At 40.5% G+C, this 27,575-nt stretch overlaps 1 protein-coding gene and 1 pseudogene across 2 annotated transcripts in view; one reads left to right on the forward strand and one right to left on the reverse strand.

The window, feature by feature from the left end:
* CTNNA1 (catenin alpha 1) overlaps positions 1-27,575 on the reverse strand; it is a 347,088-nt gene that overhangs the window by 13,945 nt on the left and 305,568 nt on the right. The window contains exons 11-12 of the mRNA XM_079701645.1: positions 20,634-20,726; positions 5,991-6,147 (exon numbers count right to left, since the gene is read on the reverse strand). Coding sequence (XP_079557771.1) covers positions 5,991-6,147; positions 20,634-20,726 — 250 coding nt within the window. The remainder of the gene's footprint in view (positions 1-5,990; positions 6,148-20,633; positions 20,727-27,575) is intronic.
* On the forward strand, positions 17,105-18,686 carry LOC307051356 (importin subunit alpha-1-like; annotated as a pseudogene). The gene has a single exon. The product of its transcript is annotated as an importin subunit alpha-1-like (transcript).

Raw genomic sequence — 27,575 nt, forward strand, 5'->3', positions numbered from 1 at the left:
TTCGCCCTTCCCTCACAGCCTCTGCTAACATACTCAGTCAAGTTATATATGACAATGTCTAGTGATCACGATGCTATTTCCTCTTATCTCAAGGGGAGCCAGAGGCAAGTGATACTTAGTGGATTCAGCAAAGAACAGAGCCACCACAATGCCCTGCCTTTGGGCTTCAAGATCCCCTGTAGGCTCCCGGAACAAGGCCCTTCATTTTGTAGTTCCCAAGAGACTGCAGGAAGGGACTTGCACCCACAAAACTAAACATACTCTTACCTATGATCCAGTAATTGCACTCCTTGGTATTTATGCAGTGGAGCTAAAAACTTAAGTCCTCATAAAAACCTGCACACAGATGTTTACAGCAGCTTTATTCATAATTGCCAAAACTGGGAAGCAACTGAGGCATGCTTCAGTAGGTGAACTGAAAAACTGTGGTACATCCAGACAGTGGAATATTATTCAGCACTTAAAAAAAAAGTGCTATTAAGCTATGTAGAGACATGCAGGAACCTCGGGGGTTGCCAGGGGTTGGAGCAGGGAGGAATGAATAGGTGGAGCACAGAGGATTTTTAAGGCAGTGAAAATACTCAATGATGGATACATTTGTCCAAACCTATGAAGTATATACCACCAAGAGTGAACAGGAATGTATATTACGGACTTTGGGTGATAATGAAGTGTCAATGTAGGTTCATCAGTTGTAACAAATGTGCCACTGTCATGGGAGATGTTGATAAAGGGGGAGGCTGTGCATGTGTGGCGGCCGGAAGTAGATGGAAAGTCTCTGTACCCTCCTCTTAATTTGGCTGTGAACCTAAAACTGCTCTAAAAGTCTTTTTAAAAAATAAAAATTCATCAATTAAAATAAATATCTTTCCAGGGAAAGCCAAAATATAGTAAAAATTTCCACTGCAGAAGGGAAAAGTGAATTACCACAAGATAGCTAAGACCATAATTTAGCATGTGCTAATTCAAAAATTAGGAGACTTGCTAGAATTTACACCATTGCACTACTGAAAGAGATAACATATTAAACTTTTTACATAAACCAATTTTAGGAGGAATAAGTGAACCCATTATAAGAATAAATGGATTTAGAGCCCATGTTTAGATCAGAAACATCTTTTATATACAAACTCTCTACATATTAAACTAAGCAGACTGGTACTGAGCCTGCCTACCATACTAGGCCTTAGGTTAAAAACTGCTGCTTTTACTGAATCTAACATTTGGGGAAGGGGAAGGAAAGGAATAAAAAGGAAAGAAAAGATGTTGCTAATGAAACTATGAACCAATGTTTTCTCCTATCACTGATTTTTAAGACTCATCCTGGTATCAGGATTGTTAATACCAGGGGAGGGAAAGCACATCTTAGAATCAATGAAGTATAGCATTCTTTGTCATTCATTAAACAAAGTAGCCCAAACTTCCACCAAGGATTTGTTAACCTTCATCTAGGCAAGTGTGTTTTTAAAAATCAATTTAGATTTTCTTGAATTTATACAGGTTTTCTTCCAGCTGAACCCAAACCAGGGAAGAGCTTGCCATTCTTTAGCCACCAAGGAAGGCTTCTATTTCAGGAAGCTGACTAAAGTAACATTTTCCACCTTCATTGGGAAAGCCCCAGCCAGCTGAGGCCACTATATACCCAGGACACAACAACCTGCTCTCTACACTTGAGCCCTAAGGGAGAAGTGAGTTCCCACTGGACATGTGCAAATATGGGAGGGTTGGAGGTACCCACACTAACTTAAACCATGTTACTTTACCCTAATTGAATTTCCAAGTAAACTCAGCATGGCTCCATTTTGAGTAGACACACCAATCTGTACCCCATTAAAAACTGATTGTTTAATACAGTCTTTATACGTAGATACTTCCAAAAGGAAAAAAAACCCTACACACACACATACAACAGTCTGTCTCCAAGGGGTCACATTATGGACGTTAACATGTCTGATTTTCATTTGAAAATCTTTCTAGAACTGCCTCCACAGATCTTCCTCATCCATATTAATGGCTGTACCGTACCCTACTGAACAGACAGAGGGGCCATCATTCATTTATCCAGTCTTCTCTTAGGCATTTTGGCTGAAGTGAACATCCTTGTACAGGTATTTTGGCAAACATCTATGTACACATCCCTGGGGAAATTTTCTAGCAATGGGAATACTAAGTCAAAAGGCATACATGTATAAAGTAGATGTATGATGCCTAATTGCCCTCCAGAACCAAGCCAACTGGCATTCTCCAGAGAGCCTGCATGAACTTGTACTTCAGTCCACAACGTCTAACAGGGCCCATTCCACCCTCCCCGTGCTCTGGGTATCTTTATCAGTGCAGCCTTATGCACACAGGAGATGATAATATTAATACATTATATAGAGAACTCACTCTAATATTATGGAAAGATTCTGAGTTGCTTGACATTTAACTAACTCTATAGTAACCACTTTTTAAAAATCACTATTAATTAATGTGCAAACCAGGCACAGAAGTATTGAGTGACTTGCTCAAGCTAGGGGGCATGGGAGTCAGAAATCAAACTAACTTCACCACTTCCTTACCTTACTTTCAGTTTTGGATTTTTGCGATTAAACACAAAAACAAAAATTAGGTACAAAAATCCTTTTATTTAGACCAATCAGACCAAATTATTTGAGCACACTGACACTGAAGAAGAGTACAAATCACTACTCCTATGTGTTGCCCCAAAGTATCTAATGCATTATGTTATTTGTTTCCAAGAGCACTTGGTAAAGAAAAGTAATAAACCCAACTAGAACCACTCTAACCAACCACTTGCAACTTAAAAAAAAAGGTGTGTGTGGGGGGGGGAGGATCAGAACTTCCACATGAAAGCAGAGTAAACAAATGAGAAAGTAAATTTCATTTCCATGGAAAATGTTTATCAAATACAATTCAAATGAAATTCAAACAGTCTTTATCGCTTTGATAAATTTCAAACCACTGTCCTTAAGGGATCGGTCCATATAAATATATTCACGGCTTGCTGAACGCTCTGTAGCATCCTAAACCACCTCCAATATTTACAAGGCAACCTTCTGAATAGAACAGCTTGGGGAACAGGGGTCCCGCTCCCTCTCCCCCGGAGGTGGCTTGCATGTCCCTCTTTATTTTCAAGTGCCACTGGCATATTTGATACACAGTGACTCAAGTTCCCCCTGCCCTGCAGCCTCATGAAACACTGGCATCAGGGTCTTAATGGCTTTACCAGGTTATACACAAGATGACCATTAATTTTTGAGCCACAAATTTAGGATATAACTTGTAATAAGCACGAGGGAACTTCTGGAACCAATGGGACAGAATATCCAGGAACAATAGAGATAGAGCAGCAGAGGGTCCTTTCAGTCCTATCCCCTAAGTAACTTCCCTTTGGATGGATTCTCATGAGTGGGCAGGGCTACAGCAAACACACAGGCCCCAGGGATTCCAAGGGGGACTGATGGTGAAATATCATTACTAGAACTATTCCTCAAAACCTATCACACTGCCATAGGGCCACAATATCCCAGGACACAGTAAAACACCACCACTCCAAGGAGTCAAGCAGCATTCTTACTTTTCATTACGTAAAATTTTATGAAGTCCACCAACGTTAAGCCAGACCCTGTGCTGGGCACTTGTCCTGCAGCCCCTTACTCAGAAACATGCCCACCTTGCTAACAGACTACTGAGCCTCTGGGTAATAGAAGTGGGCAGATCTCAGCTTCTGGTATAAAGACTGCACACAGTGGTTGCAGATGACGCCTGCTCTCCAATCCACGGGGCACCTCTAGAGAGGCTGTGAGTTGTACAAGGGCCAAGGACTGGGGACAAGCGGGGGCCTGCCCGGTTGAAAATGGGATTCCTCTCAACGAGAGCCAGTGTATCAGGTGAGATGGAGAGACATCTCTAGTCTGCCACATAAAAAGTGCTAAAGCTGCCATGGGTGAGGTAAGTGCATAAGGGTATAAAGGAGTCTGAATGCTAAAAATTAACTGGTCAATCCAGTAGAACTCTGCACAGGCATCTGCTTGTCTCTTCCCTTCATCCCATGCCCCTAAAAAGCACACCATAAAAATCAAAGGAATTGTGAATAACAGTTTTGTCCTGTTAATTATTTACTTACTTGACACTGCTAAGCAAGTCTGTGACAAAACATTAGAGAAACACACTAAGGTGGATCTTTAAAATTCAGATACTCTGAAAGCACCACCACTTTCTGAGAGGACTGTTCTGTGTTTTTATTTGCTAAATAGAAACTGTCTAAACTCCTTTCCACCAAGTCAACTCTTCTACTTTCCCACATTTGCATAAAAATTGAACATACTCACCAGACAAAAGTGTATCTGTTAAAGAATCTGATTTCTCTTTACCGTTCTTCTGTTTTATGTCATATACCCTAAAGATACTGCCTGGATCCCACTAAATGCTACTACAAAATCCCTTTTGTTCTATGATTTGAAGAATGTTGCATGAGGGACATTTGATTCTATTACATTTTATTTTGCTATAAGAAGGACCGAAAACCCCTTGAGACCCAGCCTTACTTGGTAAGGAAGTTTAGGAATGTAATATCTATCTCCGGAGGGGGGCTTTGCATTTAGGTATCAGAATTTGTTGTTTGCTTAAAAGTGTGCTGTGAAGGTGGAATGTTTTTCTCTAAATCTATGGAAAAGAATAATTCAGTACTTCACTGGGGAAAACAACAGAAGGCAAAGATTTCCCAGAAAAGCAATTCCTGCATTTTTGGCACCTGCAAAGATGTGCTTACAAATGGGTTTTTTGTTTTAAAGTACCAGCACCTGCAATTTGGCAGTCCTGCAGCAGCATGATTTACCCCCTTATTTTGCAGTTTACGGATTGCCTGCTCCCCACTATCTCAAGTAGAGCCAAAGCTCCAACCCCAAGGAGAGCAAGCAGACACAGGGGAACATTGGTATGCAGAACACACTGTCACCTTATATAGGTCACTGCTGGAGGACTGTGCTGTGCATGTACTTAAGCCCCGCTTCAGTTTCAAGCCCCATGGCCACTCACATCTCCCACATTCCAAACTGTGGCTCCCTGGGGTGACAGGTAGTTTCAGCCCTACAAAGTACCAGCCGTTGACTCTGCCCACAGCCACTGGCCTCAGGAAGCCTGGCACCTCCAGAGAGCAAGCAGTGCAGTCGAGGGCAGCAGAGGCCTGTTAAATGGAGAATGCATTTATACTTGCTCAACTCTAAGAAGATGGACTGAAACTTATCTCTGTGTGATAAACAGGGAATTGCAGTTGACAGACATTTTCTATATGAACGCAATTTACTATGTCATTACCAGTTTATGTTTATATAATGAAATCAACTGTTTTTGTGAGGTGAATTACCCAGATTTATTTTTTGCAAGTTCATAATTAAAAGGTACTTAAATATTTCCTCTCTGTTTTCTATCTGTGCATCATGCAGACAGAGTCTTTCGAAAAGTAGACAGTTAAACTACGATCTTTTCTAAGGGAGAGAGAAAGAGAAGCTTTCCAAGGGGAACAATTTTTACAAAAGAAACTAAAGCTGATGATGTTGGGAATCCCTCCTCCTAAGTCTCATAGGCTCATAACAAATAACCACAGCCAGGACACAGGTCAATGTGTTTTCTAAACACAGCAGCAGCAAGAGAGGTGGATGGCTATAGTGTTGTACAGGTCACAGCTGCAAGACCTTACTCTATATAAACAGAGAAAAACCTCTGCCAGGCAGATTACTAATTCACACTTCGAGACCACCCCATAACAAGGGAAACAACTCCAACCCCAAGTCCCACTGCTCAGGAGTCAGTGGTAGCTTTTTTTGTTGTTTTTGTTGTTTTTAATTAAAATGAAAACGAGCACAATATTATTGCTAGAATAATTTACCTGCCCATACTTGGGGGCATTTTGATATCCCATGATTGTAACTTAGGTGAAAGTAATTATGCACAGCCTCACATACTTCCCTGGGGAATCAGCTCATTACCTGAGACAGCCAAGAAGTCATCAATAGAAGTAATGTCATCGACAGCATCTGTGAGGACTCGGACTTGTTTTTCCCACTGTTCTTTAAAAAGATCCATGTTCTCTTGGGCCAGTTTACTCTGTGGTTTTGCTGCTAAAGCCAATGCAGCATTGATAACCTGCAAAGACATTAAAGTTCATTGTTTACTCTTTCAGAGTCATGAAAATAAAACAAGTAAGACAATTTGGTCAGCACAGTGTCTATGGCTTTGTCTCCTGTGCATTTCATGAGGACGTATGATACCACATGCTCCACTGTAACAGTTACAAAAATGAAGTAGAGAAGTATTGAACAACAGGCTTTATATGTGAATGGAGAAGGAATACATCTGAAATACAGTAATACACTGGAACTATGGATGATAACAAACAAAAGTATCTCTAATCTCTCCACCCTGTGATAACAACTCTTCACAATTTTTGACATTATATTCCAGGCTTTTTTTCCCCTCACATACACACGTTATGTGTGCCAAATCAAAAAATACATAATTAGAATTATATGCTACATAAAACTGACTATTCCTGTTTCTTCTTTTAAATACTTCTCCATATCATTAAATGTATGTTAAAAAACATTAACTGTTTATTATTCCATCTTATAGATGCACATCACTATTCTGATTATATGATACCTAGGTTTGTTCCAGTCACCCACCATTCTTAATCTTGTGATGAACATTTGGCATTTTAGGTTCTTGGTACATTCTCAAAGTACATATGTGAAAAATATTTTTTTCTGAGATATACTGTATTTGACATATAATAACTTCACAGAAAGTGTAACATTTATTAAGTTTAAAAAGTAATTTCTTCTAGAGTAATAAAAAGTAACTTCTTTAGGGAAAAAAAAAAAGCTTTACTGAAATATAATTTTATATACCAAACAAGTCACCCATTTAAATTGGAAGATTCAAAGATTTTTGGTATATTCAGTTTTGTAACCATCACCACAATCATTTTAGAACATGTCCATCACTCCAGAAAGAAACCCCATACCCACTAGCAGTCACTCCCTATTTCCCTGAACCCTGTCTCCTGGCAACCACTAACTTAACTTCTGTCTTTATGGAGCTACCTATTCTGGACTTTTCCTTAAAATGGAATCATACTAATATGTGCATTTTTGGAACTAGCTCCTTTCACTTAACATGTTTCCAAGGTTCATGCATGCTATAGAATGTATCAGTATTTCATCCTTTTTATTGACAAATAATATGTCATTATACGAATTTACCACATTTTCTTTATTCATTCATCAGCTGACAAACATCTGAATTCTTTCTACTTTTTGGTCATTATGAATAATGCTACTATGAACATTCACATATGTGTTTTGTTTGTTATCATTATTCTTGAATATGTAACTAGGAATGGAACTGCTGGATCATATGGTTAACTTTATGGCTAACTTTCTGAGGAACTGCCTTACTGTCTTCCAAAGCAGTTGAACCATTTTTCATTCCTACCAGCATGTATGAGGGTTCCAATTTCCCCACATCTTCAACACCTGTTTTTCCTTTTTCCTTTTTAAAAAAATTTTAGCCATCCCAGTGGATGTGAAGTGATATCTCACTGTGGTTTTGATTTCCATTTCCCTGATGGCTCATGATGTTGCTTATCTTTTAATGTACTTGTTGACCACTAGTGTACAGTCTTTGGAGAAATGCCTTTCAGATCCTTTGATGTATTCAGTAAATGAGTGAATAATGAAAGTAAGTATGAAAAGGAGCTGAGAGAATAATTAGTAAGATTTCTATGTACAAGGTGCTTATGGGTTATTGGAAATAAATGTGTTCATAATAATGCAACTCTGAAGGTAAGCAAAGACAAGAGGAAACTGGTGGTGATGGAGTGGACATCTGGAAGAGGCAGAACAGTAGTTATCACAGAGTCATATGGGCAATGCTACCTGAGGGCTGGAGTTTGGGATGATGTTTTCTTCGGTGCTATAGAAACCACATGCCTTTAGGTCATACGTTTAATTCTTAATATACTGGAGAGGTATTCAAGAGTGAGGTTATCAACTTAGCCCCCCCAACCCCCCGAAGACTGTAATCAACAAACTAAAGAAGAATCAGACCCATTAGACTGGTGCAACTATTCCTCTTCCCTCCTAGATAACTGGAAGGGATAGATTATCAAGACTATCAATTATAGATTCATAGACTTTGGGGACTAGGCTATCCCAGTTATTATTAATAACCCACTACTTTCAAAAGTGAATGGGTTTCGGGCTTCCCTGGTGGCGCAGTGGTTGAGAGTCCGCCTGCCAATGCAGGGGACACGGGTTCGTGCCCCGGTCCAGGAAGACCCCACATGCCGCGTAGCAGCTGGGCCCTTGAGCCATGGCCGCTGAGCCTGCGTGTCCGGAGCCTGTGCTCCGCAACGGGAGAGGCCACAACAGTGAGAGGCCCGCGTACCGCAAAAAAAAAAAAAAAAAAAGTGAATGGGTTTGGACAATAAATTATTTGGAAGAAGAGGTATCCTATCTTTCCCATGTGTTATACTGTGGTCTCCTCTATTTTCATCATTTCCAGGCTTGTTCTTTGACTCTTTTCCCTCTTCCCTTCGTTTCCCACTGGGTGATTCAACATTGTGGACTACTCTTCATTAATTAACTCATTAATTCACTAATGTGTCAATGAGTCAGTGTGGAGCTAGACTTTGTAAGAAAATCTGGGTGAAGAAAATGTTTCTTAAGAGAGCCAAGTAAACACGGGTCAGGGAATGAATTATATGTCTTAAATATTAAGATAATTTTCCCTTACAAAGAGAAAATTGCTCTCTTTGTTCTGTAATACCTTATATATAATGGAGGAAAAGCACCTCGTCTAAGGTGAATTTTCTCATTCTGATTACAAAACTGTTTACAAAGGACATGATAAATACTAATTTCTGATGAATTAGGAATAGAAAGATACTTAACATACTACTTCAAATAATCATCCAACATGATACTTAGTGGTGAAACTCTAGAATCATTTACCTTAAAAATCAAGATGTTATTGATCAGAATACCTACTGTCACCATTAGTTAAATAATAATGGTCTTTCTAGCTAATGAAATAAAGTGAGAAATGGAAATAATAATAAAAAGCTGTTAGAAAGGAGACAAAATTACTTTTCAATGTAGATCATCTTTCTTTATCTAGGAAACTGAAGTGAGTTAACCGTAAAAACTCTTAGAATTAATAAGACTTCATTAAGTTAGCTAGAGACAATATAAATATATAAAAATGAGTAACGTTTCTATATGCCAGAAAACAGGAAATAAAATGAGGGGAGTATTAGCTGTTCATGAAAGCAATTAATAGAAAATATGTGGGATTAAATCTGTAAAGAAACCCAGAGGACTGAAGTAACAAAAATGACTAAATTTTTCTGAGGTACATTAAAGAAATGTGAATAAACAGAAACACAGTCCATGTTTAGGAGTAGGAAGACTGACCTATTCACAAATTAATCTGGAACAGTAAATAGCTGAGAACAGCAAAAAGATATTAGGGATAGAGAGCAAGAGTAATGAAGAGGGACTTCCCTGGTGGTCCAGTGGCTAAGACTCCGTGCTCCCAACGCAGGCAGCCTAGGTTCGATCCCTGGTCAGAGAACTATATCCCACATGCCGCAACTAAGAGCCCGCATGCTGCAACTAAAGATCTCACATGCCGCAACCAAAAGAGATCCTGCACACGGCAATGAAGATCCAGTGTGCTGCAACAAAGACCCAGTGCAGCCAAATAAATAAGTAAATATTTTTTTAAAAAAGAGTAATGAAAGGAGTTAAAATGTAATACAAAGCTAAAGTAACTGAAAAGAATAGTCTAAAAACAGACCCTATCATAGAGCAGAATTCAGTGTATGATAAAAGTGACATCAAAATCAGTGAGGAATGGCATATTTCTACATTTGATATGGGCTATTTGGAGAAAAATAAAGTTATAGCTTCACTTCATACTTATATTTATGTGCTAAATAAGATCGTTTCCAGATAGATAATGAGTTAAATTAAAAATGATAAGCCTTGGGCTTCCCTGGTGGCGCGGTGGTTGAGAGTTCACCTGCCGATGCAGGTTAATGCATCGGCATGGGTTCGTGTCCCGGTCCGGGAGGATCCCGCATGCCGCGGAGCGGCTGGGCCCGTGAGCCATGGCTGCTGAGCCTGCGTGTCCAGAGCCTGTGCTCCGCAACGGGAGAGGCCACAACAGTGAGAGGCCCGCATACCACAAAAAAAAAAAAAAAAAAGATAAGCCTAAAAGAACGTGTTTATTTATGCATTTACTGAACATTCCTCATGTCTTAGAAAATTCTCTATTTACATCTGTATTTAAGTATACATGACAGATGAAGTATATATAGTGTTAGGTAAATCAGTAAGGAGAACACTAAAATACCAGTAGAAAATGGGGTAAGACATCAACAGCCTACCTAAGGTGACCTACAAGTCGCTAGGAAACAACTAGAGGGAAAAGTTTACTCTCACTTATAAATTAATGAGTCACTATTCTTGCTCATTAAATTTGCAGAGAGCCCCAAACTACGCACTACCACCATATATACCATGGCAACTTTTTAAATGCTACTGTTGGCTAAGACCTCCAGTACAACATCGAACAGGACATTCTTGTCTGGTTTCTGATCCTAGCGGGACGTATTCAGCCTTTCATCATTAAGTACGATGTTATCAGGCTGAGGAAATTTTCTTCTATTCCTAGTTTACAAAGTGTTTTTATCAGGTCTGGATGTTAGATTCTGTCAAATACTTTTTCTGTTTCATTTCCACCATTCTGGCTACTTCTGTGTCTCTTTTGCTGTCTTGTCTTCCTCCACTAATGCTGAAGTTCTTCAAGGCTTGATCCTATGCTACCTTCTCTCCTCATTCTACACTTCTCCCACCTATGAGCAATTTCATCATATGATTTTACATGCCACCCGTCTGCCAACTACTCCCACATCTCCAACCCAGACCATACGTTTTAGCCCCTAAGTCATTTCCTAGCTACATACCCAACAGCTCTACTCAGATGTCTCAGACATTTCAAAATAAACATGTCTAAAATAAAACTCATGATTTCCTGCTCTCAACCATGTTGAATGGAACTCCTTTAAAATCTTGATCACTCAACTTCAAGTGGACTCAGTGTTGGGGACAGCAAGAGAACTAGATTTTCTTAGTCCAATCAGTCTCTTCCTCTCCTCAAGTCTGAACCCTAAAAGAGTAATTGTTCCATACCTTCTCCTCAAACCTGTAACACTTCTGCCAGCATCATCACTCTCAGCTCATAGCTCTGCTTCTTATTTAAATGAGAAGACAAATGCAATCAAAAGAGAATGTCTATAGAATCTTATTACCGCACCTATCCACTTACCTGCATCCATGCCACATGCTCTATCTTACCTCTTTTTACTTATGAATGTTCCTCTCTATGCTCCTACCAACCTTGCCACTTGTCCACTGGATCTCATTTCTCCTCCTCTACTCCAGGACAATGTCCTAGCAATTCTCTCTGCTCTATTCTTTAGTAACAGTTTTCCCCCTCTACTGGATTATTTCCATCAGCTAAACATAGAAAAATGCTCCCAACTAAAAATCAGAAGCAAAAAACATTCTCAACCCCGTATCTACCTCATGCTATCACCCCATGTCTCCATAATCCTTCCATTTAATTAGAAAGAGCTGTCAACTTGCTATACTCAATTTGTCTCTTCTCTCTTGAATCCACTCCAGTCAAGCTTATCTCTCCTAAATTTCTACCTAAACTTCGTTGTCCAAGGTCACTTGTGATCTCTATATGTTGCTCAATCCAAGGATCAGTTCTCAGGTCACATTCTACAACCATTTTACATGAATAATCACTCTTCCTAGAAATACTTATCCCACTTGTCTTCCAAGACACAGCCAGCTTCTGGTGCTCTTCTGGTCAATAACACTTCCTTAATCTCCTTTGCTGGATACTGCTCATCTCCCCAAACTCTACATGTTAGGGAACCCCAGTTTTATTTCCCAGACCTTTTTACTCTGGGTTTACACATTCCATTGGTGAACTTATTAAGTCTCATGACTTTAAGCACCATGTATGTGGTAATGGATCTCACATTTATACATTTCGTGCAGACCTCTTTCCTGAACTTGACTTTGCTTCTTGCATGTCTAACAGGCACCACAAAATTAACATAAATGACAGCTCCATCCTTCTAGCTACTTAGGATCAAAACCTGGAATTTTGGGCTTCCCTGGTGGCGCAGTGGTTGAGAGTCCGCCTGCCGATGCAGGGGACATGGGTTCGTGCCCCGGTCCAGGAAGATCCCACATGCCGCGGAACAGCTGGGCCCGTGAGCCATGGCCGCTGAGCCTGCGCTCCGCAACGGGAGAGGCCACAACAGTGAGAGGCCTGCGTACCGCAAAAAAAAAAAAAAAAACCTGGAATTTTTCCTGACTCTTCTCTTTCCCCTCCACTTCACAACTAATCCTTCAGTAAATTCTACCTTCAAAATATATCCAGACTCTATAACCAGTGCTCACCACTTCCACTGTACTCTTACCTGTTTTGGTCTCCTATGCTGCCGTAACATAACCACAAAACTAGCTGTGCTTAAAACAACACATATGTGTTACCTTACAGTTCTGAAGGTCAGAAGTCTAAAATGGGTCTTACAGAGCTAAAATCAAAGTGTCAGCATAACTGTTCATTCCAGAGGCTCTAGGGGAGAATCCAGTCCTTGTCTTTTCCAACCTCTAGAGGTTGCCCACATGCCTTGGCTTGTGGCCACATCACTCCAACTCCTGCTTCCATGATCACATCTCCTTCTCTGATGCCAACACCACTGCTTCCCTCATATAAAGACCCTTGTGATTATACTGGGGATGTACCCGGATAATCTAGGATAATTTAACCATTTAAAGATCCTTAGTTTATTTACCTCTGCCAAGTCCCTTCTGCTATATAAGGTAACATATTCACAGGTTTCAGGAATTAGAAAATTGGGGGTGGAGGCAGCACATTATTCTGCTAACCACAGCTTCCTAAGGGGTCCCTCTGCTTCTATCCTTCCTCAGAGAAGTCAGAGAGACCCTGCTAAAACAAAGTTAGATTATGTCAATCCTCTACTCAAAACCCATCAATGGCTTCCCATGTGACTCAGAGTAAAGAGCCAAATGCTTTACCATGGCCCAAGAAGGCTCTATACCATTCACACTCCTGTTAGATACCTGACCCTCCTTCCTCAAAGCCTCTATATTTGCTGTTCCCTCTTCCTTGAGTGCTCTCCCCTCAGACACCCTCTCTGGCTTGTTCTGTCATCTCCTTTCTGGTCTTTGCTTCTACATCACTTTCTCAGTGAGGTCTTTCTTGACCATCCCAACGATGCTATTTAACACACACACCAACAGTTACATGTTACATTAGAACAGAAGGTCTCGAATCAATGATTTAAAAGCTTCTAACTTCAGAAACTAGAAAAAGAAGGGCAAATTAAACCCAAAGCAAGGAGAAGGAAAAAAATAACAGAGTAGCAATTAATAAAATACAAATTACCAAAGCTCACTCAAGAATAAACAGCTAAATGTTTAAATAAATCATCTGAATATCATTATACCTAATAAAGAAACTAAATTAATTGTTGAAAATCTTCACACAAAGAAAACTCCAGGGACTTCCCTGGTGGTGCAGTGGTTAAGAATCCACCTGCCAATGCAGGAGACACGGGTTCGAGCCCTGGTCCGGGAAGATCCCACATGCCACGGAGCAACTAGGCCTGTGCACCACAACTACTGAGCCTGCACTCTAGAGCCCGCAAGCCACACTACTGAGCCCGTGTGCCACAACTACTGAAGCCCACGCGCCTAGAGCCCATGCTCTACAACAAGAGAAGACACGGCAGTGAGACGCCCGTGCACTGCAACAAAGTAGCCCCCACTCACCACAACTAGAGAAAGCCCACACGCAGCAACGAAGACCCAATGCAGCCAAAAATAAATAAATAAATTTATTTTTAAAAAAGAAAAAAGAAAACTCCAGGCCAGATGGCTTCATTAATAAACTCCCCCCAAACATTTAAAGAAGAATACCAGTTATATAGACTTCTCAAGAAAATGGAAGAGAGGGAAACATTTTCCACCTTTTATGATATGGAAATCAGACTTTACAAGAAAACAAAACAACAAACCAATACCAATATGCAAGGCTTACAAGGAAACCAGAGTGTCTCTGGAGGCCTGTTACCTGCAGACCTCCATGGGAGCGGGTAAGGGAGGAAAGAGGTACAGAAAATGCTGAGAGAAACTTTTAGTCAGAAGCATCTCCTTTTAGCTCTTCTGTGCAACTGCTGTGTAAGAAGATTAGAGAATATCAGAAGTGGAAAAGTGAGGTGATTCAAAGGTAGATGGTCCTATGATTGTGAAATAATACATGAATGAGAACTTGAGGCCACAGGCTTCCCTGGCCCATATGCCTTGGATGCTCATTTAAGAGCTATATATTTTCTCACTACCTATATAGACCAGGCCTGTCTGGGTTTATGCTTATTTGATGCTTGTCAAGCCTGTTAGCCACAAAAATGATCAGCATTCCCACAGAACAATGGGAGAAGCAGCAATATGGAAGATAAATCTAAGGAGGCAGAAGAAAGAACCAACAATTTTATAAGTTCTTTCTCAATTTAGTGAGAAATACACCCAAAAAAAGACAAAGAGGGCTTCCCTGGTGGTGCAGTGGTTGAGAGTCTGCCTGCCGATGCAGGGGACACGGGTTCGTGCCCCGGTCCGGGAAGATCCCACATGCCGCGGAGTGGCTGGGCCCGTGAGCCATGGCCGCTGAGCCTGCGCGTCTGGAGCCTATGCTCCGCAACGGGAGAGGCCACAGCAGTGAGAGGCACGCGTACCGCCAAAAAAAAAAAAAAAAAGACAAAGAAATGTAGATAAGCAGCAGCTTCAAATACTTAATTCACCCTTGCTTAAATTTCCAAGAAAGGCCATATGAATTATCAGCTGTCAGAAACATGCTGTTGGCAGGGTTTTTCTCTTTTCTTTTGACCAGCATCAGGTGAACTGAAAAACTGAAGTGTTTTAAGCAGCTACCATGCACTAAGACTTGAGCACATCCATGAGCAAGATGATGGGGAGGACATGCGGGTAGAGAATCAGGTTCTTTCCCAAAACAGTTAGATTTTTTTTCCTGATAAAAGCATGTGAGGCTGGGCTCTCTGCTCAGATGGAGAGAGGTCCCCTTTCTGATGAACAGTGCGATACTGCAGACACAAAACAGAAGGCAATGCAGGGAAAGAGCTGACCTACTTTCTTTCCTACTCATAAACCACCAAAAAATGTGGGTGCTTTTTTCTCCCCCAAGCAACAAAATAAATCCACTCTCAGGTTACTTTGCCTGAACTCAACTTTAACACTGCAAATATCAGAGTTAAGTCGCTTAACTGCTAAAAAGTTAGTATTTTAGAACAGAATTTCCCATTTCCAAAAATTAATTTGCTATTGGGTGAACTGAAAGATGGAGAAGAAAACTCCTCTACAGGTTCCATCTGTCACCTCTCCTCTCCAGAAAGGAACAATAAGGTCTAGGAACCAACTCCAGACTGTAGGTGGAGCCACAGAAAAGCAGCCCCCAGCAGAGGGGCCAGGGCTGCCTGAATGCAGCAGTGTGGGTGTGAGACCTGAAAAACAAACCGGAAAAACCCGATACATATTCCATACTGTGGACGGATGCTGACAGTAGCCTCAAATAAAGAAACATACACTTTAATATAGTAACTTTTTGTCTACATGCTACAGCATACTGAACACCATCTTAAACTCCTGGCGAATTAACTAACTAGCCTAGTCAAGTTGATTAACATGCCTAGGGTTTGTTTATCAAACAAGCCAGTGACCCTGGAAGGAAACACCTCAGGACTAAGACCCCCCGATGCCTGATATCACTGCCTACATCAGGCTGAAGAATAAGGAGAGGGCTCCACTCCTCCTGAGAGGACAGCCATCAGCTACCTTAAAGGAGAGGTCCTTTGAGCATGAAACACATGGCCAGGGTAGGTAAGATGCAGCTCCCAGAAATCTGGTTTACGCTCCTCAAAGAATTTCAAAACTTTAAATTAGTTACCGATCCTTTAAAATTGAGACTTGTCAAAAAAATCCGGGGCTTCCCTGGTGGCGCAGTGGTTGAGAGTCCGCCTGCCGATGCAGGGGACGCGGGTTCGTGCCCCGGTCTGGGAGGATCCCACATGCCGCGGAGCGGCTGGGCCCGTGAGCCATGGCTGCTGGGCCTGCGCGTCCGGAGCCTGTGCTCCACAGTGGGAGAGGCCGCAGCGGTGAGAGGCCCGCATACCGCAAAAAAAAAAAAAAAATCTGAATTGCTGACTTCTCTTTAAAAATAATGAAAGAATCTAGCAATAATGGGTTGGAGCGGAGTCACAGTTACCTCATTTAGAAATGGCACATGCTACATAGTTTGTCATTACCATGCCTGCAAAATGTCTACTGTATTTGCCATCACTGAACCTGCCCAGCCCTGTTTGTGAGCAAGGGTAGGAAGGGGCCTAGGAGAGAATCTGCAGGAATAATCACACCTAGAGAAACACCTTTTTATCTAGGACATATACCCAATTCCAAGCGTGGTCTGGACACTGTCTTGAGGTCTGTTCTAGCAGGAGAAATTAATCTACAAAGGAGAGGGAAAAAAGGTGCTTTCTGAGGGCAACCTAAAACCTGGGCAACACGTCCCAGCCAAACATGACTTATGCACACCATCACTCTTATTAGGATCTACTAGACTCTCCATGTGATTTTTTTTTCTAGGCTTTAAGATCATTTATATAAATACTCTTAGTAGGTGTGATCAGCGTATGTTACCATCTGTTTCAGCCAATATGTGAAAGCATTGTCGCTTTTCAAGCACTTCAAAATCAAATGGAGAAGAACCAAAGGCATTAAAAATAAAGTGCTGGCACACCATCCTTGGGCTGACCGTGGTGGACGTTTTGAGGGCAGCCGATGTGCAGCCTGTGCGCCCCGCACCACCTCCTATGGAAGCTTGAGTCAACTGTGTAGCTTTCTTCCTTTGTCTCATAACCATGTCCACCAATGAGGATGCTAATTCACCAGCTGCCCGCCTTAACAGATTCAAAAACAAGGGGAAAGACAGTACAGAAATGAGGCGGTGCTGAACAGAAGTTAATGTGGAGCTCAGGAAAGCTAAGAAGGATGACCAGACGCTGAAAAGGAGAAATGTCAGCTCTTTTCCAGATGATGCTGCTTCTCCACTGCAGGAAAACCGCAAAAACCAGGGCACTGTAAATTGGTCTCTTGATGATATTGTCAAAGGCATAAACAACAACAACTTGGAAAGCCAGCTCCAAGCTACTCAAGCTGCTAGGAAACTGCTTTCTAGGGAAAAATAGCCCCCCATAGCATAATACGGGCTGGTTTGATTCCAAAATTTGTGTCCTTCTTGAGCAGAACGGATTGTAGTCCCATTCAGTTTGAATCTGCTTGGGCCCTCACTAACATTGCTTCCGGGACTACAGAACAGACCAAGGCTGTGGTAGATGGAGGTGCTATCCCAGCATTCATTTCTCTGTTGGCATCTCCCCACGCTCACATCAGTGAACAAGATGTATGGGCTCTAGGAAACATTGCAGATGACAGCTCGGTTTTCCGAGACTTGGTTATCAAGTATGGTGCAGTTGACCCGCTGTTGGCACTTTTGGCGGTTCCTGATTTGTCATCTTTAGCATGTGGTTACTTACATAATCTTACCTGGACACTTTCAAATCTCTGTCACAACAAGAATCGTGCACCCCGCCCCAGACTCTGTTGAGCAAATTCTTCCTACTTTAGTTCATCTCCTGCATCACAATGATCCAGAAGTTTTAGCTGATACCTGCTGGGCTATTTCCTACCTTACCAATGGTCCAAATGAACAGACTGAAATGGTTGTGAAAACTGGGGTTGTACCCCAACTTGTGAAGCTTTTAGGAGCTACTGAATTGCCAATCGTGACTCCTACGCAAAGAGCCATAGGGAATATTGTCATTGGAACAGATGAACAGACTCAGGTTGTAAAAGATGCAGGAGCACTTGCCATCTTTCCCAGCCTGCTAACAAACTCCAAAACTAATATTCAGAAGGAGGCTACGTGGACAATGTCAAACATCACGGCTGGCCGCCAGGACCAGATACAACAAGCTGTAAATAATGGATTAGTCCCGTTCCTTGTTGGCGTTCTCTCTAAGGCATACTTTAAGACACAAAAGGAAGCTGTATGGGCTGTGACCAAACTATACACGTGGCGGAACAGTTGAGCAGATGGTATACCTTGTTCATTGTGGCATAACAGAACCGTTGATGAACCTCCTAACTGCGAAAGACACCAAAATTACTCTGGTTATTCTGGATGCCATTTCAAATATCTTTCACGCTGCTGAGAAACTAGGTGAAACTGAGAAACTTAGTATGATGATTGAAGAATGTGGAGGTTTGGACAAAATGGAAGCTCTACAAAACCATGAAAATGAGTCTGTGTACAAAGCTTCGTTAAACTTGATTGAGATGTATTTCTCTGTGGAGGAAGATCAAAATGTTGTGCCAGAAACTACCTCTGAAGGGTTTACATTCCAAGTTCAAGATGGCACTGCTGGGACCTTCAACTTTTAGATTGTACACCTGAGGCATAAAGTTGTTTGTTGTGTACTATGTTTGGTAGAAGTTTGTCTTACTGTTTCTCTACTAAGAACTCTTTTTACACGTGGTTTGTTATTGTAGCACTTTTTTTACAAAGAAACTATTCTTGAACAGTTCCAAACTGTACATACTGTATGAAGCTTCTCCTCTCAATGGGTTTCTTATTTCTATGTGGAATTTCGTATCTTGCAGTGTCCTGTAAATAAAGATTAAATTCCACCCTTTTCTTTAAAAAAATAATAATAATAAAGTGCTGATAGGGTAAAATGGCAAGCTTGAGAAAAGAATGCCAAATCTTTAAAATCTACTCTAAATTTATTTCATACAACTTGGTCATCCATGAACTTTCTGTAGGTGATTAAATTCATTGTGCTTATTATCTGTACAGCTATTGACCAGTAGCAGACTTCATGACTGGATTAAAGCTGGGGAAATGTTGATTAGATAATGTGGATTCACAACTGGCTCATCACACTAATACTCAGATGAAGCAGCTCTCACTGGCAAACTAACCCACATGATTGAGAATGAGAATAAATGCCCTAGCTAACCTGTGTACCAGTTAGGATCCCAGGTTAATAACCAGGCTTTACTTATTTTGGTCACCTACCTTGAGTGTCAGGAATTATACATATGAAAGAAACAAAGTATTAGTCACGGTATATTTTAAAGTTTGTTGCAGACATAACATAGAAATTTCATTCCTGTGACCTCTATTCTATTACTCCAGTTCCCTTGCTTTATTCCCCTTTATTTGAGGTCAGTGCAATCTGACAGGACATTTAGAAAGAGTTTAATGTAAATCTTCAGAGTATGCCCATGACCATTCTCTACCTGGGAAACTGAAGAGGCAACCTCTTCCACCAAAACAGCACTGACACTGCTTAGAAATCCCTGTGAGGGGCAAGGAGTGTCAGGCACACAAACAGGATCAGTTCCCCTCACAGGAGGCAGGCAACTCATCTAACACTTAACAAAGAAACCATTCTTCTGTGTGCTTCAGAGTCTTTCTAGAGCCCCAGATGCTTAACCTAGCCTGATCACCAGTCTTCCAATATGCCAATATAAATGGAGAAAAGTTCTTAAGCTTTTACTTCAGTAGCTGGCTGAATTACATTATTAATATCTGTATCATAAGGCTACTTCAGGACATAGCTAAGTAAGGCTTCTAGCTCTTGAATCTCTTTCCCTCTAACAAGATCCAAATACTGGGCATCACAATGGAGTGTGGGTGGGTAACAGTTATTCTATCAGGCTTGTGGGTAACCATCCTGATTCCAGGACTACCACATGTTGCAGATGGCCCTCCCTTAGGGAGGGTGTAGAATGGCCACTGCCTACTCTCCATTTGCCAGCAGTGGAGGACACTATACATTTTTTTTTTTTGGCTTCATTGGGTCTTCACTGCTGCGTGGGCTTTTCTCTAGTTGCAGTGAGCGGGGGCTACTCTTCCTTGCGGTGCACGGGCTTCTCATTGTGGTGGCTTCTCTTGTTGTGGAGCACAGGCTCTAGGTGCACGGACTTCAGTAGTTGTGGCATGCAGGCTCAGCAGTTGTGGCTCGTGGGCTCTAGAGCACAGGCTCAGCAGCTCCGCGGCATGTGGGATTTTCCTGGACCAGGGATCGAACCCGTGTCCCCTGCATTGGCAGGCAGATTCTCAACCACTGCGCCACCAGGGAAGTCCTGACACTATACATTTTTAATGAAGGGCAAGGAGACAGTAACACATGATGCCTTAAGGAAATATCACTTAAAGCCAAACACAGATTTCTCAAGCTATATGGACTGTGGATCAGCGTTCTGTCCTCAAGACTTCTATCTAAAATCCTAGAAACGAAACTAACAAAATAAACCTCATCCCCACTCTAATAACCCAAATCCAATTTGGTGAAACCTTAAACATTGCTGGTTGTACTTTACCTGAGGACAGAGGGCTTCTAGCTGGCTTGCAGACATTCGAACAAGCTTTACACCTTCTTCATTGTTTGAGATGGAACAGGCCAAGTTGGCAACCTAGAAGAAAAGATAAAAAAGACCTTTGAAGATTTTTCTCTTTTAACTGCAAAGGAAAACAAATGTACACCTACCCCATCCCTGACCTTTACAGAACAAATGACAAAAGCACCAAAGGTGTTTCACTTCTCACAGATTGACTACCTGCTTATGAGGACAAATTTTTTAGCTCTGTGCTAAGGAAATTAAACTCATAACACAGGTCACATTGTAAGTTGGTGGCAGAACCCTGAAAGATCCTAGGGCTTGTAACTCACCGGCTTTACATGGGCTCTAACCTGCCTGAACAGTAACTTTAGAAAAAGGGTCTCCTGTTGTGAGACGTGAGAAAAACTAAGGAAACAAAGGCACCAAAGAATCATTGGTACCCTCAAATAAAAATGTACTTTGCAGCTGTTCTTAAAGGAAAGAAATCGAAATTCTAAGCTGCTGTTCTCATTTGACAGGTGAATGGACGCTTACTTTAAGCCAAGATGAGTTTTATTTGAACGCAAGGCTATTTTTCAAATTTAAAAAGTAGCATTAACACCTCAAGATGGACCCAAGGCCATCCTCATCAGAAATGGAAGAAGAAACAGAGATGATATCCCGTAGTTAAGAGCAAAACTGTCTTTTAACTGGTCTCTCAAAAGCACTGACAGCTGGACTGTTTCCTGAATGATGCTATTTCATTTGAACTAAAATCTTTACCTTGCCATCCAACTGCCTCAATGACACTACTCATGTAGCCAGAAACAATCTTTCCAAGTTGTATCATACTTCTGCTGAAGCTCTGGCTGTGCTGAGAATGTTGTTCTGTAGCGGCTGCTAGGGCTGTGATCACTTACCAATGTTTCTAAATAAACAGGCTTGCCAATTCCGTTAGCAATACCAAGGACCAACTGAATACACAGTGCTGAGACATATCTTACCCCAGTTGCAAACTGAGTTATGAATGACAGAGGCGCAGGCAGTTGAATATCAGAGGCACTTTCTGAGAATTTAAAATGCCAGAGTAAACAAGGGCAATGGCAATAACCTTTGATTTTCACTCCTCTACCCAAGTTAAGCAGATAAAGACACAAGAAAAATTATATACCATTACTGTTGTTCGCAGTGTTACAGTTAGGGATTATCAGCTTTCTGTAAGACTGTGAACTATCACAATCCTGCAATGCCTAATCACAAGGAGAAACAAAAGAACTAACATACAACTTAAACATAAAAATGTATGGAAAAAGAAGATTAAGTCAGATCTTTAATGGGTAGGGGCCTTCAAAATCACACAAAAGAAGTAAGATTTATACTTCCTGAAGGTTACAATTCCACTTTCCAGTGTCAACTGGACCTGAGCAAAGAGGCACTTCTATTTATGATGACAGTCTATAAAGATAATTGTTGATTTCTATTTGTTTCCTTTAAAAGTGCTACAAAATAGGACCTAAGCTAAATTCTGTAGAAGATAAAACTTTTACAAACATTATCCCTCAAATGTACATTTTATGATGCTCTACTGAAGGAGAAAGCTTAAATTAGATGTGTTTATGAAGCCACAGCTTCTATTGCTTCACTGCCTTAACAAGGCATTTTGAAACCAAATATAAAATTTGAGGTTGATGACTAAATTAGCAATTTGGGACTAACAAAGATCCCTAGTCCCACCCCATGCCCACCATTTTCGGAGGCCAGTCACATGTTAGATTCAGGAAGGTCTGTCACTGTTTCTGCCTTCCACTCTCTAGCCACTACTAGTATAATTTCGTATTCTCCCAATTTTATGAATCTGTAAAACTCAGAAAAAAATAATTAAGAAGCAAAGGATTACAATAAGTATTATCTACTACAGATCAGACACACGAGATGGTATGTGGCTAAAGGCTGAAATGGCTGACTTCTGTACACCATCTTTCCTGTTTCCTGATACAAATCCTAACAAGACTTGGGAAGACGTATTCTTTATTTTAAAAACATTACTTTAATGTTCTACAAGATTACACTGCCTGTTTCAGGAGCCCACCCCGCTTGCCCTGGGAGGAGGAAGTGGGCGCCTGTCACTGACAGTCTTCTCCAGATGAATGAGCTTCAACTCACCCTCCAGGGAAAGCACCACTCACTTCTAACAATGACAAATGTGCAAATGCAACATCTCGACCACAGCTCTCTGAGAAGCTAACCTCCCTCATATACTAGTGCCAGGCTTGACTGCCATGAAAGCTGGGAATGAGGGAAGGAGCTTCCTAAATACCTCTTTGTGGGGCTCTAGAAATCTGGGATAGCAGCTCAGTAGACTGAAGAAGTTTCTGAAGTTTGAATTAAAAATACTCAGAGCAGCTAACTTCCAGAGAACCTAGCAGAGCTGAGACTTTGGAGAGTGATGAGCAACATCTCTAATTTGCTCTGGGAATAAATTTTTATATCTTTGCTACCACAGTAATTTGTGCATTAACAATTTAAACATCTTAGATTCCCGCTAATCTAAGAGGTGGGCTAAGATTGACACCATGACTACCAGCTTTGGAATCATGAGGCCTCTCTTGCACCACTCTGCCTATCCCATTTAAGTTTGGACCCTGTAGACGAACACAGCATTTCAGAAAACTTTCAACTCCCTGATTTAAAAAAACCAAAAAACAGCCCTGGGCTTTAGCTGGTTTTAGGAGTAGCCCAGTAATAATCTGTGCTGTGCAGGAAAAAACTGTCACAGCCAGGCTGTGTCAAATCAACAAATATGACATCTGTACATGACAGGAAAGACAACTTTTCAGACATTTAGGAAAGCTCTAGAATTTCTTTACTTAAATAAAATGTATGAAACAAGGTTACAAGGGGGGAAAATATACCATTATGACAAATTTTCCTCTGTTATACATGTGTTGATGACTTTAAATAAATTTAAAATTTGTTTAAGTCAAACACAGGTTGTTTCCCACTGCCCCTTACCCTGGGACCTTTGCAGGAAGACAAGAAGAGATTTGTTTTTGTTCTTGGTAATAAATTAATGACCTACTCTCATAGTAGCCTATACCTGTTGTGGAGGTGAAACAAGTGACAAGAATTGTGGAACAGGGAGCTTTTACGTCTAAGTAGTGACACCACGACCTGAGTAGCATGCCGTAAAGTTGAAGCTCAAACTCTACATCACTTGCCATGGGATCTTGGGTCAAGCTACCACCTGAGTTTTCTTCTTTAAAATGGTTAAGCTCTCTGTACTCTCAAAAAATCCAAAGTAATAATAAATCAACTTTTCCAAACTTGTCATATATGAAGAGAGAAGTCCCAACGGCACATCATATAAATTTCAGAACCACTCAAGAAATTTCTAACAATTACTTCCAAACCCACAGAAGAAATGATGATGGAACAGAAGTCAAGCTTCCAACTTTCCAATTTCCAGGGACAGGTGTTGGCTATCTTATTAGGAGGAACAAGATAGCTAACCAAAAAGTGAAGCACACATGGGTGACAGAAAACTTCCAAACTGGACTGTGATGATGACTGCATAGCTCTGTAAACTTAGTAAAACCATTGAATTGTACACTTAAAATGGGTGAGTTTTATGGTATATAAATTATACCTCAATCATGCTGTTAAAAAAAAATGTAGGGTAAGCAGGTGAGTAATTAAGGGAAATTAGGAGAGGCTAGAAATGAGAAAACAGAAATTCAGAGAGGTAAGCAAGCACGGAAAACTGTTTATGAAGGGGAGTATGTGAGCCATTCTGTGGTCAGAACTTGGGTTTTTAATGGGTCTCATAAGGTAGATGCCTTAGATGAGAGAATCTGCACAGAGCTGGGACAGCCAAAAGGCAACATCCTAAGTGAGTGAATTAAGAGAAAAGTCAACATGAAGAGCAAAATAGTAGGATACTTGCCAGTGTAAGCCCTAATCATTCCCTCAAGGAGGAGGGAAAAAAAAAGGTCTCTCCTGTATATTCTAACCAAAGGCTGGCCCTCCTCAGGGGTTTAGGTATAGAAATTATATTATTTATCTGGCCCCCAAAACTTTTAGGTTTAGGAGGTCATGTACTAATAGTATCCATAAGCAACTGGCAGAAGTAAATATAAATGGAAATTTTCTCTGGAAAGTAATCTAAACCCAGGCCTCAAAGAATTCCCAAATACGAAATACCAGGAATGTGAACCCACAATAAAAAATACAGGAAGTACACAAGGAAATAAGGTATCTTGAGCAAGAAGAAGCAAAAGAACTGTGTAATCAGATCCATGACTTGCAGATATTTAAATGACCAAAAGTGGAGTATTAAGAAATATGTTTTTTTACATTAACAGAGATAACACAAAGGATACAAAGTATAGAAAAGGAAAAACACACTCAAAAATAACTAGGCAGATTTGAGAAGGATCAAAATAGAACTTTAAGAGAAAAGTAATAATGTCTACCATTTCTAGACATTTAAAATAATATCGACTAGACACTGCTGAAAAGAGAATTACTAACCTGGAAAGTCAAACTGAAGAAATTATTCAGGAAAACCAAGACATTTTCATGACATGGAAACCATAAAAGGAATTAAGAGACATGAAAGATAAACTGAGGTCTATTATTCAACTATGAGGATTCAGAAGGGAAGACAGGGAGAATGCAAAAGAGGCAATACTGAAAGAGGTAACAGCTGAAATTTTTCAGCATGGATGAAACAATTTTCAGATCTGGGAAGATAAATTCTAAGCAGAGTAAATAAAAGGAAATCTACACCCTGACACACTGAAGTGAAGCTTTAGAACAAAAGTGATTTTAAAAACAGCCAGAAAGTAAATACAAATTATCTACAAAGCTCAGTGAGATTGACTGCTGATTTCTCAACAGCAACAATGGAAGCCAGAGATAGGGTAATAATATTTTCAAATCCCTGAAGGGAGGTAGTGGGGGGAATCATCCTAGGACTATACATCCAATAAAATTATTTTTTCAAGAATTAAGCCAAAATAAAGACACTAAGACAAAACAAAACCAAAACCAATCTCAGAGCATTTACTCCCAACAGATCTTTCCCACCCCAACTAAAGGTGTTTAATAAAGATGCTTCAGGAAAAAAAGGAAGCAATCCCAGAAGGAAGGTTTAATATGCAAGAAGAAATGGGAAGCAATGAAAATATGGTATCAGGTAAATTTTATGCAAAATAAGTGAATAAAGCAATACCAACAGTGTCTAACTCATGGGGCTAAAAATTAAGAGAACCAAAATACTGGACAACAATAACATCTAAGTTAGAGTATAACTAAAGTCAAAGCATTCTAAGATTCTCATACTGTTTCAGAAGGAGGAAAAGATACTACTTAACCTCAATCTCTGAATTGAACGTGCATGCTTAAAATATCCAGAGTTGCTAGTAATAAAACGGAGTGTATGACTTCCAAATGAGAAGGGGCGGGGGGCGGGAAATAGAAGGAAGTGACTCAATCAGTCCAAAAGAGGGAAGGAGAGTTAGAAATAGAGGAGGGATGGAAGCAGGGTTAAGAAGGGGAAAGAGAGAACAAAAATGCAATGGTAAGAATGAATCCACATGTCATAATGATAATAAATGTGTGTGTACAAAACTCCCTAATTAACAGGAAAAAAAACCCTGCTAACCTGAATAACAATAACTAAACATATGCTCTTTACAGGATACATTTAAAACACAAAGAAACAGGAAGGTTGAACATTATTTTAAAAAAGAAAGAAAGCTACACTGGGATGATCAGGAGGAAGCACTGGACTCACAGACTCACAGCCCTCAGTTCTCCTAATATTGTTACGGGGAGACAGAAGGCCACATGCTGGGTTAGCTCCTCATCACAGCTCTTTGGAACTCAATTCAGTGTCAACTGAATGTTATGACCTTGTCATTTTAGATGGAATTTACAAGAAAAAAAAATCATGTGGACTCTGTCACTACATTTATTACTAAAATGTTGAGGACCCTATGTATTAAATCATTCACTGCCCCTTATGTAAAAGTCCCAAGTAAGGATTTTTTTTAAACATTTTACGATAGGCTTATTTCCCATGAAAAAATGGGAAATATCACTTAAATATCACTCTTCCATTCTAAAGACAAGAATACAGAACTGATTGTGTGTCTTCCTTTCCTCCATGCTACCAGGAAGTGCAGTGCCACAACCAAACTCAAGCATGGCAATTATAGCTCATAATTATGTATTATTTCTCTCCTACATCCTGATTTTCTACATCTACCTTATTTTCTCTTACATGTTTTTGTTCAAAATAAGCCATGCCAAATCTAATTTTAGGAAGAGGCAGGATATCAGTATCTCTAGTAACAGGATTAGAAATTGTGAATTTACTAAAACATCATAAACTATTTTAAACAGCTTGGCTATTTGATATTTTTAAAAAGGCTTTCATGTGTATATAACCACCCAGGTGATATTGTCATCATTTCCATTTACATGTTATTATACGGATCACTTAAAAAGGTCCCTATTTCTGTCTAATCTCCTGAATAAATCTGTCAATAAGGCTAGGAAGGGTGCCTGTCTAAACACTAGTCCATCAGCTCTACTGGCGAGGCAACAGGAGGGCCTACACTCTTTTCTGAAGCAGGACCAGAGTTGGGCAGAGTGCTTCCTTAATTGTTCCTGCCAACACTCCAAGAAAAAAGAATCTCAATGCTCCTTGAGAACAAGATACATCCATTGCCTTCACCTGACCATCCCAAAATTTGACTAGGTGGTTAAGTTCAGCCAAAAAAGCTTGGTGTTAAGGTGTTAAAATAGTACAGGCAAGACACTTTGGTCTTACACAACCCTATGCATATGAAATTACACACCACTGAAAATGTGAGAAAACCAAGCTCAATATGCTCAGGAAATTCTTCCTGATTCCGAGGTCAGCATTCTTCCCTA

This window comes from Hyperoodon ampullatus, assembly GCF_949752795.1.
Source record: "Hyperoodon ampullatus genome assembly, chromosome: 4".
In the NCBI taxonomy this organism is placed as follows: Eukaryota; Metazoa; Chordata; class Mammalia; order Artiodactyla; family Ziphiidae; genus Hyperoodon; species Hyperoodon ampullatus.